Consider the following 11,933-nt stretch of genomic DNA (forward strand, 5'->3'; position numbering starts at 1 on the left):
TGCACTCAGGAATGGAAAAGAACATTCTGTTTTTCCAAAGAAGGAGGGCTCAAGGTGTGGTTGGTACAGGGAGACAAATGATTTCTCTTGCTCCAAGGGCCATCGATAGTGTGGTGTTTCCTTGTTTCTTTGGTGGCTCCTCCCTTCAAACCACTACCACCAGAGTCCACCGAAAAACGTAGGTTCCAGGTAAAGGGGCGTCTCAGCCAGAAGCAGACAAAACTGAGAGCGTCTCATGAGACCCGTGAACGTATGAGACAAGTGGAGGTTCTTTTGAACTCTCAAGTGAAGAAGCTCCTGAAGGTGGTTCTGACGGTTTGGGGCAACTGTGCTGCCCACGCAGAGGCAACAGCTCAAGAGGCCTCAGCCACAGAGCCTTCGGGAGGCTGCCTCACTGGCATTCTGTGAGGACGGAAAGACGAATCTGGCCCCTGCTACCCTCTATACTTTGATTTCTCTGTGTGATTAGAAGCTTGTTTTTGTTTTGTTATTTTTTTGTCCAGCTTTATGATTATATTCATTTTTATTACATCCCATTTTCCTTAGTTTTTAGAAGTATTGATTTTGTTTGTACTATTTTTGTTATAAACACTTAAGTTCTATGCTGATAAATGTTATTATCTTATTTAGGATTGTTTTTTACTACATTCACTAGTTTCCTATAGATGCTAGTTTAAGAATGTGAAGGAATACTGGCTTTTCGAGTCAAATTCTAGCCCTGATTTAACTTGTCGGGTCCTCAGAATTCTACAGAGAAAAATCTCATATTGCCATTGTTATTTTTTTATCTGCCGAGAATTTCAGTACTGTTTCAGTGTTCCAGAAGACTAAGAAATAATGATGTGCCAAGCCATATTGACCTTCATAGTTATTGTAAGTGAATCCTTGGCTGGTGTAGTCACCTGTGTTTAAACCATGAAAAATGGGGGAAAATATACCCACTATAGTGGGGACTCCGAACCCCCACTGTTTGTTTCCTCAGTGACCAATGCTAGAGATTCGAATTTGTTTCATTTCTTCCACTAAAGAAAAGCCAGTTTCCTGAATTCATGGGTACTGATCATTTCATTTGATTTCTTTTTCCTTTGCCGCACTTTTAGTTTATTTTTTTTTTCAGTAGCTTGTCTTTATTTGCCTGGACTGAACATTCTTCTTTCTTTACCCCTGTTCATTGCAAACAGCCACGAGGCAAATGTAGTCTCTCACAGCCTGGACCCTCTGTCAGCAGTCCACATAGCAGGTACCTTATTCTCCTGGTTTCCACACTGTTCTAGAACTCCAAGAGGATGATGAAAATGGTCCATGATTTAGGTAGGCCTCTATCTGGTCTGCCTCAGGGTAGTTGAGAAATTTCTTGTTTCATCCGCACACCCTTCTTCTAGTTAATTGGAAGAGACTTTCCTAAGGGCAAAGTATAAGTAAAGCCCAGAGCACAAAATATTTGTATCCCACCAGAATTTCATCTAACTATACACAGGCCATCTGGTACTTTTCGTCCCATCGTATTCTGTGTGCGTGGAAGGATTCGGTGCAGTGGATGGCACATTTGATTCATGGCAGACTTTCATCATCCTCTTTATTTCTAGATTTTACAATAAGACAGGTAATAGATCAATGAATTATCTTACCACTCACAGAACCCACAAATCTGAATAAAATATACTAACATCCCCAGCTTTTTATTTTATTTTCATGTTTTATCCAGATTGTGGGTTTTGAATTCTCAAAATGGCAAGTCCTAATTTGGTATTATTTAAAATTTATAAGCACCTTCTCTCTTTTGCTTATCCCAAAACTCCTCTTCTGCCAGCACACTCAGTCACTCACCTTGCTGACACTTGGCAAGCTCTTTCACGCTAGAGATGAGGGAAGTCAGTGCCCCTGCCAGGGGGCGCCCAGAGAGCCCACGCACAGCTGCCACTCCGTGCTTCACGCCCGGCTTCCAACAGCCCCTCGTTTCTGCCCTTACTGGTGCTTTGCCTTCTTCGTTGTTGGTGTGATGTCTGTGCTGCTCTGCCCTTCCACTAATCAGTTCGTGTTCCCCTGGTTGACTTTTTAGACATGAAAATATTGTCCCTGGAGCTAATTTTTTGTTCCAAGCCCAAACAGACTGTTTAAGTAGTTTGTCCCTCTGGAAACTTACCATTCCTGAACTGGAATCTCAAGAGGGGCCAGGAAGTGTAGAGCTGAAAATGATCCCTGAGTAATAGTTTTCGTTTTCCAGCTGCGTGCTGAAGGGACTGGATGTTTGATTTGGTGATTCCGACTCAGCTGAAGCAATACAGAACGTACTTTGATGTGCTTTTTGGTTTTAAGCCTTTACTTGCGCCTTTTTTTTTCCTTTCCCTTTGGTTTGGTTTGATGACAATTTTGTGGTTTTTTTTTTTTTTTTGTCCATAATAAATCAATAATGAAATATGAATGGAGAAAAACTCACAAGGATTTTTAAAGATAATGATGGAGATCTACAGCTGCTCTGATGTTCTCTTAGTCCCCTATAAGAAAAGCCAATCATGTACTAAAGACAGATTATTGTTTTGTCCATCTTGTCCACCACAAATTGCTGATGTGCCATGAACAGAGATGGGCAATGTCCCTGTAGCAGTCCTTTTAGAATACCAGAGATCAGTTCTTTGGTTGACATCAATGATGGTCTTTTACGTTACTATGCAACACCAACAGCAACCACTTTTTGGTTCCTAAATATCACATCAGTCTGTAGCCCCAATTCTTTCAGTCGCATGGGTCTTCTGAAAATGTCCAAGGCATCATCTTCTAGGGCAGCAAGTGCTTCAGTGTGTCTCCTGATGGGGCTTTGCGGCTGGGACAGCCACCCTCTGACTGTGACATCCACAGGTGCCTTTCAGCTCTGCTCTGCCCAGCGCTGTTTATTAACATCTTTCTGAGCACACAGCTCCGTGTTTACTTTGCTCCGTGGAGGGTCTGGAATACAAATGATCTACACCTGAAGGGCAGACGTCATCAAACACCTTGACAGCCAGGTTGTGGTTGAACATTCTTGGACTTCTTAATTTCTTGGCACCTCTGTCTGGGGTGCGCCCGACCCCGACAATGGAATGCGGAGTCCACTGGGAAAGAATTAACTTCACTCATTATCCAAGCTGTCATGGTGTTCCTTTATGTTGAGACTTGAGAGTACCTTGTGTTTGATCTTGCACTGGTCCAGCAAATTTGAAAGCACAAACGGTTTAGAATGGTGACCCCAGTGACCTGCAATGGAAAATGATAGACACACATTCTTTCTAAGAGAGGAAGGAGGCTGAGCTGGAAGAAACTGGGTATCCGTTGGAAGGAAGGGGGTTCTTACATTGTTTTTCTTGTTTAAGGTCTGGAGTTCATAATACAGTTGCTTACCTGCTGTATATGATTTCAGGTTGACCTTATAGCCACAGATCTCTGTCCTCATATCTAATATTCTAAGCCTACATATAACTTGATGCCAGTATTTACTGTATTCCTACTACGTTTACGTCCTGGGCTTACAAAATTACTACCACATGGTCCTTGCCATGTGTCAGAATCTGCAGATTCCCTAAATCCATTACAAGAAGCTCCTCAAGACTCTCTGAAAATTATGAACATTTGAAAAACATTCATAGTAATCATTCGTCATTTTTAGATTAAATAGGTTTAAGAAGGAATGTTTATGGTAGTCCAGCTGCACTTTATTTTTCTGCTTTTGACTTAAAATCATCTAACTCAATCACCAGTAAGTCTTCCCAACTCTACTGTCGATTATTTAAAGATGACACATGGGAAAATTTTACTCCAGCTTCCAGCAAGGCAAAGGAGAAATTGCTCCATAGTGTGGATACAGTGAAGTGACAACTTCATTCCAAAAGTTAACCACAAATTCTAAAACATATTCTAAATATCCTAACATGCAAAGTTTCCTCAGACACCTTTGGTCTCTGGCACCTTCTACACAGAGAACTAAGGTGGAAAGAGAAGCAGCAAATGAAAGGAAGGTGGGGGGATACTGTGAGCACTTCACTGTAAACACTGTCCAGTTTCTTTTTTTAAAAATAAGCATTTTTGGGGAACCTGGGTGGCTCAGTGGTTTAAGCCGCTGCCTTCGGCTCGGGTCATGATCTCAGGGTCCTGGGATCGAGCCCCGCATCGGGCTCTCTGCTTGGCGGGGAGCCTGCTTCCCTCTCACTATCTCTGCCTGCCTCTCTGCCTACTGTGATCTCTCTGTCAAATAAATAAATAAAATCTTTAAAAAAAAAAAATAAAAATAAAAAAATAAAAATAAGCATTTTTTAAAAGATTTTTGTTTATTTATTTGACAGAGATCATAAGTAGGCAGAGAGGCAGGCAGAGAGAGGAGGAAGCAGGCTCTCCACGGAGCAGAGAGCCCAATGTGGGGCTCAATCCCAGGACTCTGGGATCATGATCTGAGCCAAAGGCAGAGGCTTTAACCCACTGAGCCACCCAGGTGACACCCTGTCCAGTTTCTTATGGAATTTTTTTTTCAAGCCTTTCTGTCAGGCTCTGAATGGATCTACTTATCCGTAGGCATTCCCAGAGCCTCAGTCCATACAGGTGTACTACTAGGACAGGCTGGCCACCAAGGCTGAGAACAGTTATAGGGTAAAGTGCCAATCTTTCTTTTCTGATATTTTGAGGTATGCATTCCCAGTGTTTCCCAGGAAAAGGTCAACCACTTGGGCAAATGTATCACATCTTTGAAAGAACTACTAATAAATCAGGACCATTCTCCTGGGAGACAAGGCTATATATAACCAGTCTCTACTGGCATGAGTTAGCACACCTTTGCTTTAACAATGGTGATAAGATAATAATGATAAATTGTGACATTTATTTAGCACTTAATGTATCCCAAGCACTATGCTAAGCATTGTGTATCTGTCCTCTTATTTAACTCTTACCACATCCCCATGGCATGGCTGTAGTCCCAAATTCACAGACAGGGATGCTGAGGATTAAAGGGATGAAGATTATAGATTTGAACCAGGCCTACCTGACTCTGGATCCTAGCTGGTAAATCACGTCCCTCTGCCAGAGAAGGGGAGGGCTCCTTTACACAATAGCCCAGACCTTGGGCTGCCCCAGGCTGCCTGACACTGCTTAGGACTGGCCAGGTCATTTTTCTTTTTAAACAGAAGACTGAAATCCTAAATTGATTCTGGAAATTTGTCTTCTGAACCACACACCCAAGGAACAAAGGCCATCCACACTAGAGCAGACAACGAGATCTTTTACAACCTAGCTACTTTCTCACCATAAATTCCTGTTAGGACGGGGCCACTGTTAGCAAACAAGGAACAAAATGCATTGAAAATTTCTCTTCACTTGTCTTTAAATAATTGATGCCCAGAAGTAATTCATTTTATTCTCCTTGATTATATAAAATTTTTGAGATGAGTCATACTTTGTGCAAGCTCTTCAGGCTTTTGACATCCCTGGGTCATCCTTTCTTGTGTGTGTGGTGTGTTATTTTGTCCTGGTTCATCCCCTACCGTCTTCCTTCTCCCACAACTGTATGTATTTAGGGAAAGAGATGAAACAACTCCTGAGCAGGTATTTACCCAGAAATTCGAATGAGGGGAGAGAGAAAAATGATAAACTAAATATTTACTTGGAGAGAATAAGCACATTTTTGCTGGGCAGAATTGTCTGGAAGAGCTCCATGGACTGAGTTTCTTGGATAAGTTCACACATTTCATTTTTCCTCTATAAACACAATCTCAACTCGCATCTATTTATGTAATAAGGCCATCGGAGAGTGATGAGTGACTAGTTAATGAGTAGTCTTTGTTCTTTCCCTTGCCAGATTTCCCAAGACTCTTGAAACAGGTGCCCTTAGGTCAATAGATAAATATTAAAAGTACCCTTTTCCCTGGGCACCATTATCCTGCTGGCACTAAGAGCTCTAGTATGGGTTCATCCTAGGAGAGGCAATTTTGGGCATGTTGAAACCCTGATAATTGTCCCACGGGTGTGACATTTATCTCAGTAGATAAAGTAGACATTTCCAGGAGCAGTCAACTGCACGGAAGCCCGCTCAGCACTGTATGTTCTCTCTGTCCCTATCCCAGCCCATTACTTCTCCCTAGGTTAGCATTCTTCAACGTTAGAAGGCACATGCTAATTAAATTTTAATAAGAAATGCTCTGATGCTGTTAAATGTGCCATGTCCTTCAACAGACTCTGTAACACATGAGCCCATATTCCAAAGATGGTGACCTTTCTAGTGTTTCTCAGGAGCGGACTTGTCAAAGTGCAGTCCCTGTTTTCATCTTGATCTTTGGCTTCCTCGCTCAGAGAAGGTAATAATTGACAAACAGCGGCTATTCACCTCTGTCAGTCAAATTGTACTGTTAAGTATATGCACAGACTTGCCCGTAGCTAATGTCCTTAAATGCCTGTCTTCGAAAGAAAGAGACTGTTAGAAATCAACTTCATTTTATTTAAATATTGAATAAGGAGGAAATGTGGAATTGGCTTTGGTGCTCCTGTTATAATTCACCCAGGGACAGGTGGTGAGTGCTGTTTGCCAGGGCAAGTTTCAGCTCAAAGGAAAAATGCAATGAAGGAAAATTCAATCCAGAGTTCATGGGTGACTGTCCCATTCTTCTTGACACACTTTAAGGCAAACCATTGAATTCATACACTGTCAGACCCAAAATGATTTGAGAAAATTAATGCACCCCTTGTCTCTGCAAATGAGAAAACTGAAGACAAGACAGACTAAGTTACTTGCCCAAGATTGTACAATAGCCTCAAAGCAAAATGCTCTTATGTCCATAATACTGAGTTGATCTGTGTGATACTCCGAGGCTTTACAATTAGAAGCATTTATTTCAGACCCTAGGAAACCACTCACCTCCAAATATTTTAGGATACGAGCATTGTCTTCTTTGCTTCTACATGTGAGATACACAAGTATGGCCTGCCCGACCTTCATTCGTGTCATCAAACAACAAAATGTTGCAGAGAGTGTGGTAGGGCATGACTTGGGAACTCTGCTTCCTGCTAGAGCGCTTCATTTCACTCTGTGATTTGGGGCAAGTGATTGGCCCTATCCAGAGAGTCCAAGTTTGGGACTTAAAGATCTCAGGGTTGAAATATTAATTCTGCCACTTGCTAACTGTATAATCTTGAGCCGGCTACTCTGAGTCTCCTTTTCGTCATCTATAAGGTGGAGACTATCAAAGGGATTAAGTGAGAGAATGAGATAAATGCTTAGTGTGTTGCCCAGCGATTAGAAGAGTAAATGTTAACCCTCCTTAGCCACTTATGTATGGAGTTAGAAGATGGACTAGATATTCCCTAAGGTTTTATTTCAACATGAATATTTTTTTTTTTTTTTTTTTTTTTTGCTGAAAAAAATAAATAAATTTAATAAAAACAAAACAACAACAACAACAACAAAAAACTACTTTAAAAGGCTCCCTCTGTCTTTCCTCCACTGAAGCCCTCTGTCCCACATTCACACACAGGCCCAGAGAGCAGGGTAGCCTGATGCAGTCAGGTAAATGGTCTCCTGACCCAAAGGGTGAAGGACTACCGGAGAGCAGGAAAAAAAAAAAAAAAAAAAAAAAAAAAAAAAAAATCCACTTCCCCGATTATGTTGCAGTCTCCTCCAGCCCCAGAAGGAAAATCAACATGAATATTTTATAATCTGGAAGCTTGAGCAGTTTCTGTTTTCTCCTTCCACTAGATATGTGACATACTTCGTGTATGCTCTACTATATTTTCACAAAAATATACAACTTTTCCTACTCAGTTTATGAGGAGTAGCTCCGTGGCCTGAGCATAAGGGCAGTTAATCAGTTTAACCACTAGGTGGTGATTAAACTCTTATGGCCTCCCAGTTGGTAGACTATACTGACCAACTTGTAGAAGACATAAAATGTATAAAATATGGAACTTTCAAGTTGGAAGACCATCTAATCTAATTTGGAAAGTTTGAAGCTGTTGACACTCAGAAGTGAAGTGAGTTGTTCGGGGTTACACAGATGTTAGTCATAGACCTCGGACAAGAATACAAGCCCTGTTTGGGCCAACGATTTGTTTTTGGGTTGTTCGTGTTCTTTGTTTGTTTGTTTGTTTCATGACACTGCAAGAACCATTCTAGAAACACACTGTGGTACGTGGCTGTTGGGAGCTCCTGCCGGAGTAGTCTGCTTGTCTCACGTATGTCTTTGACGGTGTAATAAGAAAGCTTTGAGTACTCCCTCTGTTCCCTTTTAAGGGATTTATGTCTGTTTTTTTATCTTAACATTTATTTTCTTTGGTGCCACCCCTTATTCCTCACTGATATGAATGTAATCTGTTTTCAGAAATTAATGGTTTATAGGATACCTGGAAACATAATGTTTTCTTATGAGAAAAATGTAGAGTAACCAATATAGTTTTTACACCCTATTTCTCCAGTGGCCTCACATTCAGTGTCCTTACCCTAAGTGATATTATAACACTTAGTGATATTATCACCATTAGGAAATTCATAGGAGGTATGGGGGAATGTGTCTCCTTGGTACATATATTCTTTTTGTTCGTGGAGTGCTTTGTGTGCATGTGTATGTGTGTACAAAATGCCTCTTGTAAATACCATTTCCTTCTACCGCTTTTCTACTAGTAACCAAATAAGACATTAGTGGTTACTCACAAAGAGAAAATAGTGTACCTCACCCAGGACTTCACTTCCATATTCCGAATTTTGTAGCCTTTCTTATGAGTGCTGAAATTCATACTTAATCTCTAATGTACTATTTAAAATTAGAAGGGAAAATGAAAGTAGATAGGAAAACTTGGAACTGTGAGTCTAGAAGGAACCTTCAAGAAGATCATCCTCAGAAAATGGTGTCTGTTTCCCAAAGTCACAGAGCTAGCAATAGATAGGATCGGCCTAGAATCTACGCCATCCCACACAAGTGTTCTGTAGGCTAGCTCTGCTGCTACGCTTTCATATACAGCTTTGGGACCCACTTGGCTCAGGGTCAGTACTGATTCAGTGCAAGATGAAACCAGGGTCTACTCTAATAAGACTATTTGAACTTTGACTCTTCAAGATGGCTGCCGCTGTTCTTAACCTTGCTGCATCGGTTTCGGCCCATCCAAGATGGCATGATGGGATACTCTGCATAATTCTGACAGCAACTAATTTTGCCTAATCGTGCTACTGATACCATTAAACCAAAATGCCCTGCATCAAACATCCACATTTTAATCATCCTGGATCTGCTTGATCTATGCTGGTCGGATGTGTGTAGAGCAGTTATCTTTGTGGATGGAAAGTGTTTTACCAAGTTAAGGGATGGGATTTGAAACCAATTAGTTATCTTCCGTTGACTGACTAAATGTTTATTTTTTTCATCAGTGATGTGTCCCAAAAAAACTCTTCATGTGGTGGTGGGGAGATCACCCGGGCATACTGCAGAAGGCTGCCCGCTCATTGGCCAGGATGGGTTGGGTTTGGCATGGTCCTTTAGCTTTCAGGAAGGTGAGGAAGCAAAAAGCAGCATCCATCCAACACTGGAGATATTTGAGTTATTTATGTTGATTCTCCTCTCAGGTCCATAAGAGGTGGCTCCGATTCCTCCCTTTCTGAGCCCCGGCCAGCTCAGTCCGGCCGAGCCTTCTGGTTCAGAGTCCTCCGAGCGGCTCTTCCACTCCAGCTTCTCCTGCTGCTCCTCATCGGGCTCGCCTGCCTCGTGCCGATGTCAGAGGAAGACTATAGCTGTGCCCTCTCCAACAACTTTGCCCGATCATTCCACCCCATGCTCAGATACACAAACGGCCCTCCTCCGCTCTGAACCAAACAGACGCCGTCTGCAGCGGTGCTGGTAGCATAAGGAGGATCTGGCCAAAAGCAACCCCAGGCTAGCAAAAACAGGACCCAGATCTTGGCGAATGCCCTCGGTGCGGCAGCTTTAGCTCTCCTCCGTGTCCCTTGGGTGGAAATCATGGCTCCAAAGGTGGATGGTAAACAAGGACAGGAGGAGAGCAGACAAACTCTGAGCCTCAGCACTAAAGAGATTGAGGACCTCCAACGTTCTCTGGACGCATGAATTCTGGGCCATTGGCTCATCCTATGCATACCCAAGACGTCACTAGACTGAGCAGCTCTCCCACGGCGCTGCTCCATCCATTCAGTGAAGGACTCTCCCGGGAGCCATGTTGGCATCGAGCAATGTACCAGGCAACCAGTGCTGACGAGATTTTAGAACCTTGTAACATACAGTTTTTAAGAGCTTATATGGCACCTTTCTTTTTACCTTGTTTCCTTTGGGGCATGATATTCTAACCTTTGCTTTAGAAGCACAAGCTGTAAATCTAAAGGCACTTTTTTTAAAGGTATAAAGAGAAACTGGATGTAATAAATAAGATCATGGAAGGCTTTATGTGAAAAAAAGTTGAATGTTACAGTCAAAGAAAAGTTATTTATGTATGTACAGTTTGCTAAAGCCAAGTTTTGTTTGTATTGATTTCTTTGCATTTATTATAGATACTATAAAATATCTTGTCTGTGCTTTTTTTTCTTCCCCCTGGAGAAATGACTCTAAATTTACATACTAAGCAGGCACTTACCTTAGCACAACCTAAATGATCCTTTGTGGAGATTAAGAGAAGCTGAAACTAAGTATATACGAAAGAAAAAAAAAATGGTTGCAGGTAGCGCACATTTAGACGTAAAGGACTCTGGATGATTTCTTTCCCCTTCCTCCTCCCACAGCTCATCATATCTCCTGACCTTTTACTCTCCAGTGTTTTTCACAGCCCCCTTTGTTCTCTATTCCCTTTGCCCAGTTGTAAGAAACCCCACATTAATCTTCTCACAGAGACCACATCTCTTCTCCATCCCAAGGATACTCAATAGCTATGTGGATTTTCTTAAAGCTCTCTTGTTCACATCCCTGCTCTACGCCAAAGCCTTCTGTTGCTTTTCATTATCTTCTAGAAGAAATAGAGTTTTCATCCTCCATTCAAGTCCAATATAATAAGATTTTATTCAGCCACTCTGATCTTGCCAGCCAGTGGCCATCATGGAATTGCTTGGTGCTTATGGTGTTTTAATCCATCCCTTAATAACTGGAAGAGGAGGATTTATATAAAGCCCAGGTTTCAGACTTCCCTTGAACATGGAAAGCTCTGGTGCTTTAGGTGCATATTCTTGCTTGCCAGTCATGACAGGGGTGACGTGGTTGCTGTCACTTGAAGAGCATGAAGAGACAGTTTTTACGTTTGCCTTTATATCCTGTTAACTCCGTCTACTACCTGTTCCAATCTAACTCCTGTGGGCATTTAGTGCACAAATCCTGCTCTACCTGGAGAATTTAAACCAAACTGAGGTACTCAACCTGCAGCTGCCTGCCATAGTTTCCATGATGTAGCCTGAGTGTCATCTCAACTAGGGTTCCTGAGGATTATTAGGTTTCCCAATTCCTGAGGTCACTGCCGACCTTCTCATCCCATCTCTGGGGGGTACAACCTGGGAGCTTGCATTAGAAACAGACACCTGACGTGATTTTAGCCTGACCGTTGAAAAGAACTTCCCCATCCCCTCTTACCTCCACAGTTCTGTTCTTACCACTCTTTCTGTCCTCTCCGATAAGACTCAACTCACAAAGCCACCGACTCCCTGAAGACTTCCCTGACCACTGTTAGACTACATTCAAGACTTCCCACTACTGAATTTTCCTCATGTGAGCATTCTGTTTTCTTTTTTCTTTTTTTAAGATTTTATTTATTTGACAGAGATCACAAGTAGGCAGAGAGAGAGGAAGGGAAGCAGGCTCCCTGCAGAGCAGAGAGCCCAACGTGGGGCTTGATCCCAGGACCCCGAGACCATGACCTGAGCCAAAGGCAGAGGCTTTAACCCACCGAGCCACCCAGGTGCCCCAAGCATTCTGTTTTCTACTGTCAGTTTATTCCTATCTCAT

At 42.2% G+C, this 11,933-nt stretch overlaps 1 protein-coding gene across 14 annotated transcripts in view; it reads left to right on the forward strand.

The window, feature by feature from the left end:
- SYNE1 (spectrin repeat containing nuclear envelope protein 1) overlaps positions 1-10,511 on the forward strand; it is a 469,526-nt gene extending 459,015 nt beyond the window's left edge. For 12 of the 14 annotated variants that reach the window (XM_046005238.1, XM_046005229.1, XM_046005235.1 and 9 more), the window contains 2 exons: positions 1,182-1,240; positions 9,566-10,511. In XM_046005238.1, coding sequence (XP_045861194.1) covers positions 1,182-1,240; positions 9,566-9,806 — 300 coding nt within the window. In that variant the 3' untranslated portion in view covers positions 9,807-10,511. The remainder of the gene's footprint in view (positions 1-1,181; positions 1,241-9,565) is intronic. The other 2 variants (XM_046005239.1, XM_046005240.1) reach the window with 1 other exon arrangement.
- The last annotated feature ends 1,422 nt before the right edge of the window (positions 10,512-11,933 follow it).

This window comes from Meles meles, chromosome 5 (genome assembly GCF_922984935.1).
Source record: "Meles meles chromosome 5, mMelMel3.1 paternal haplotype, whole genome shotgun sequence".
Lineage (NCBI taxonomy): Eukaryota > Metazoa > Chordata > Mammalia > Carnivora > Mustelidae > Meles > Meles meles.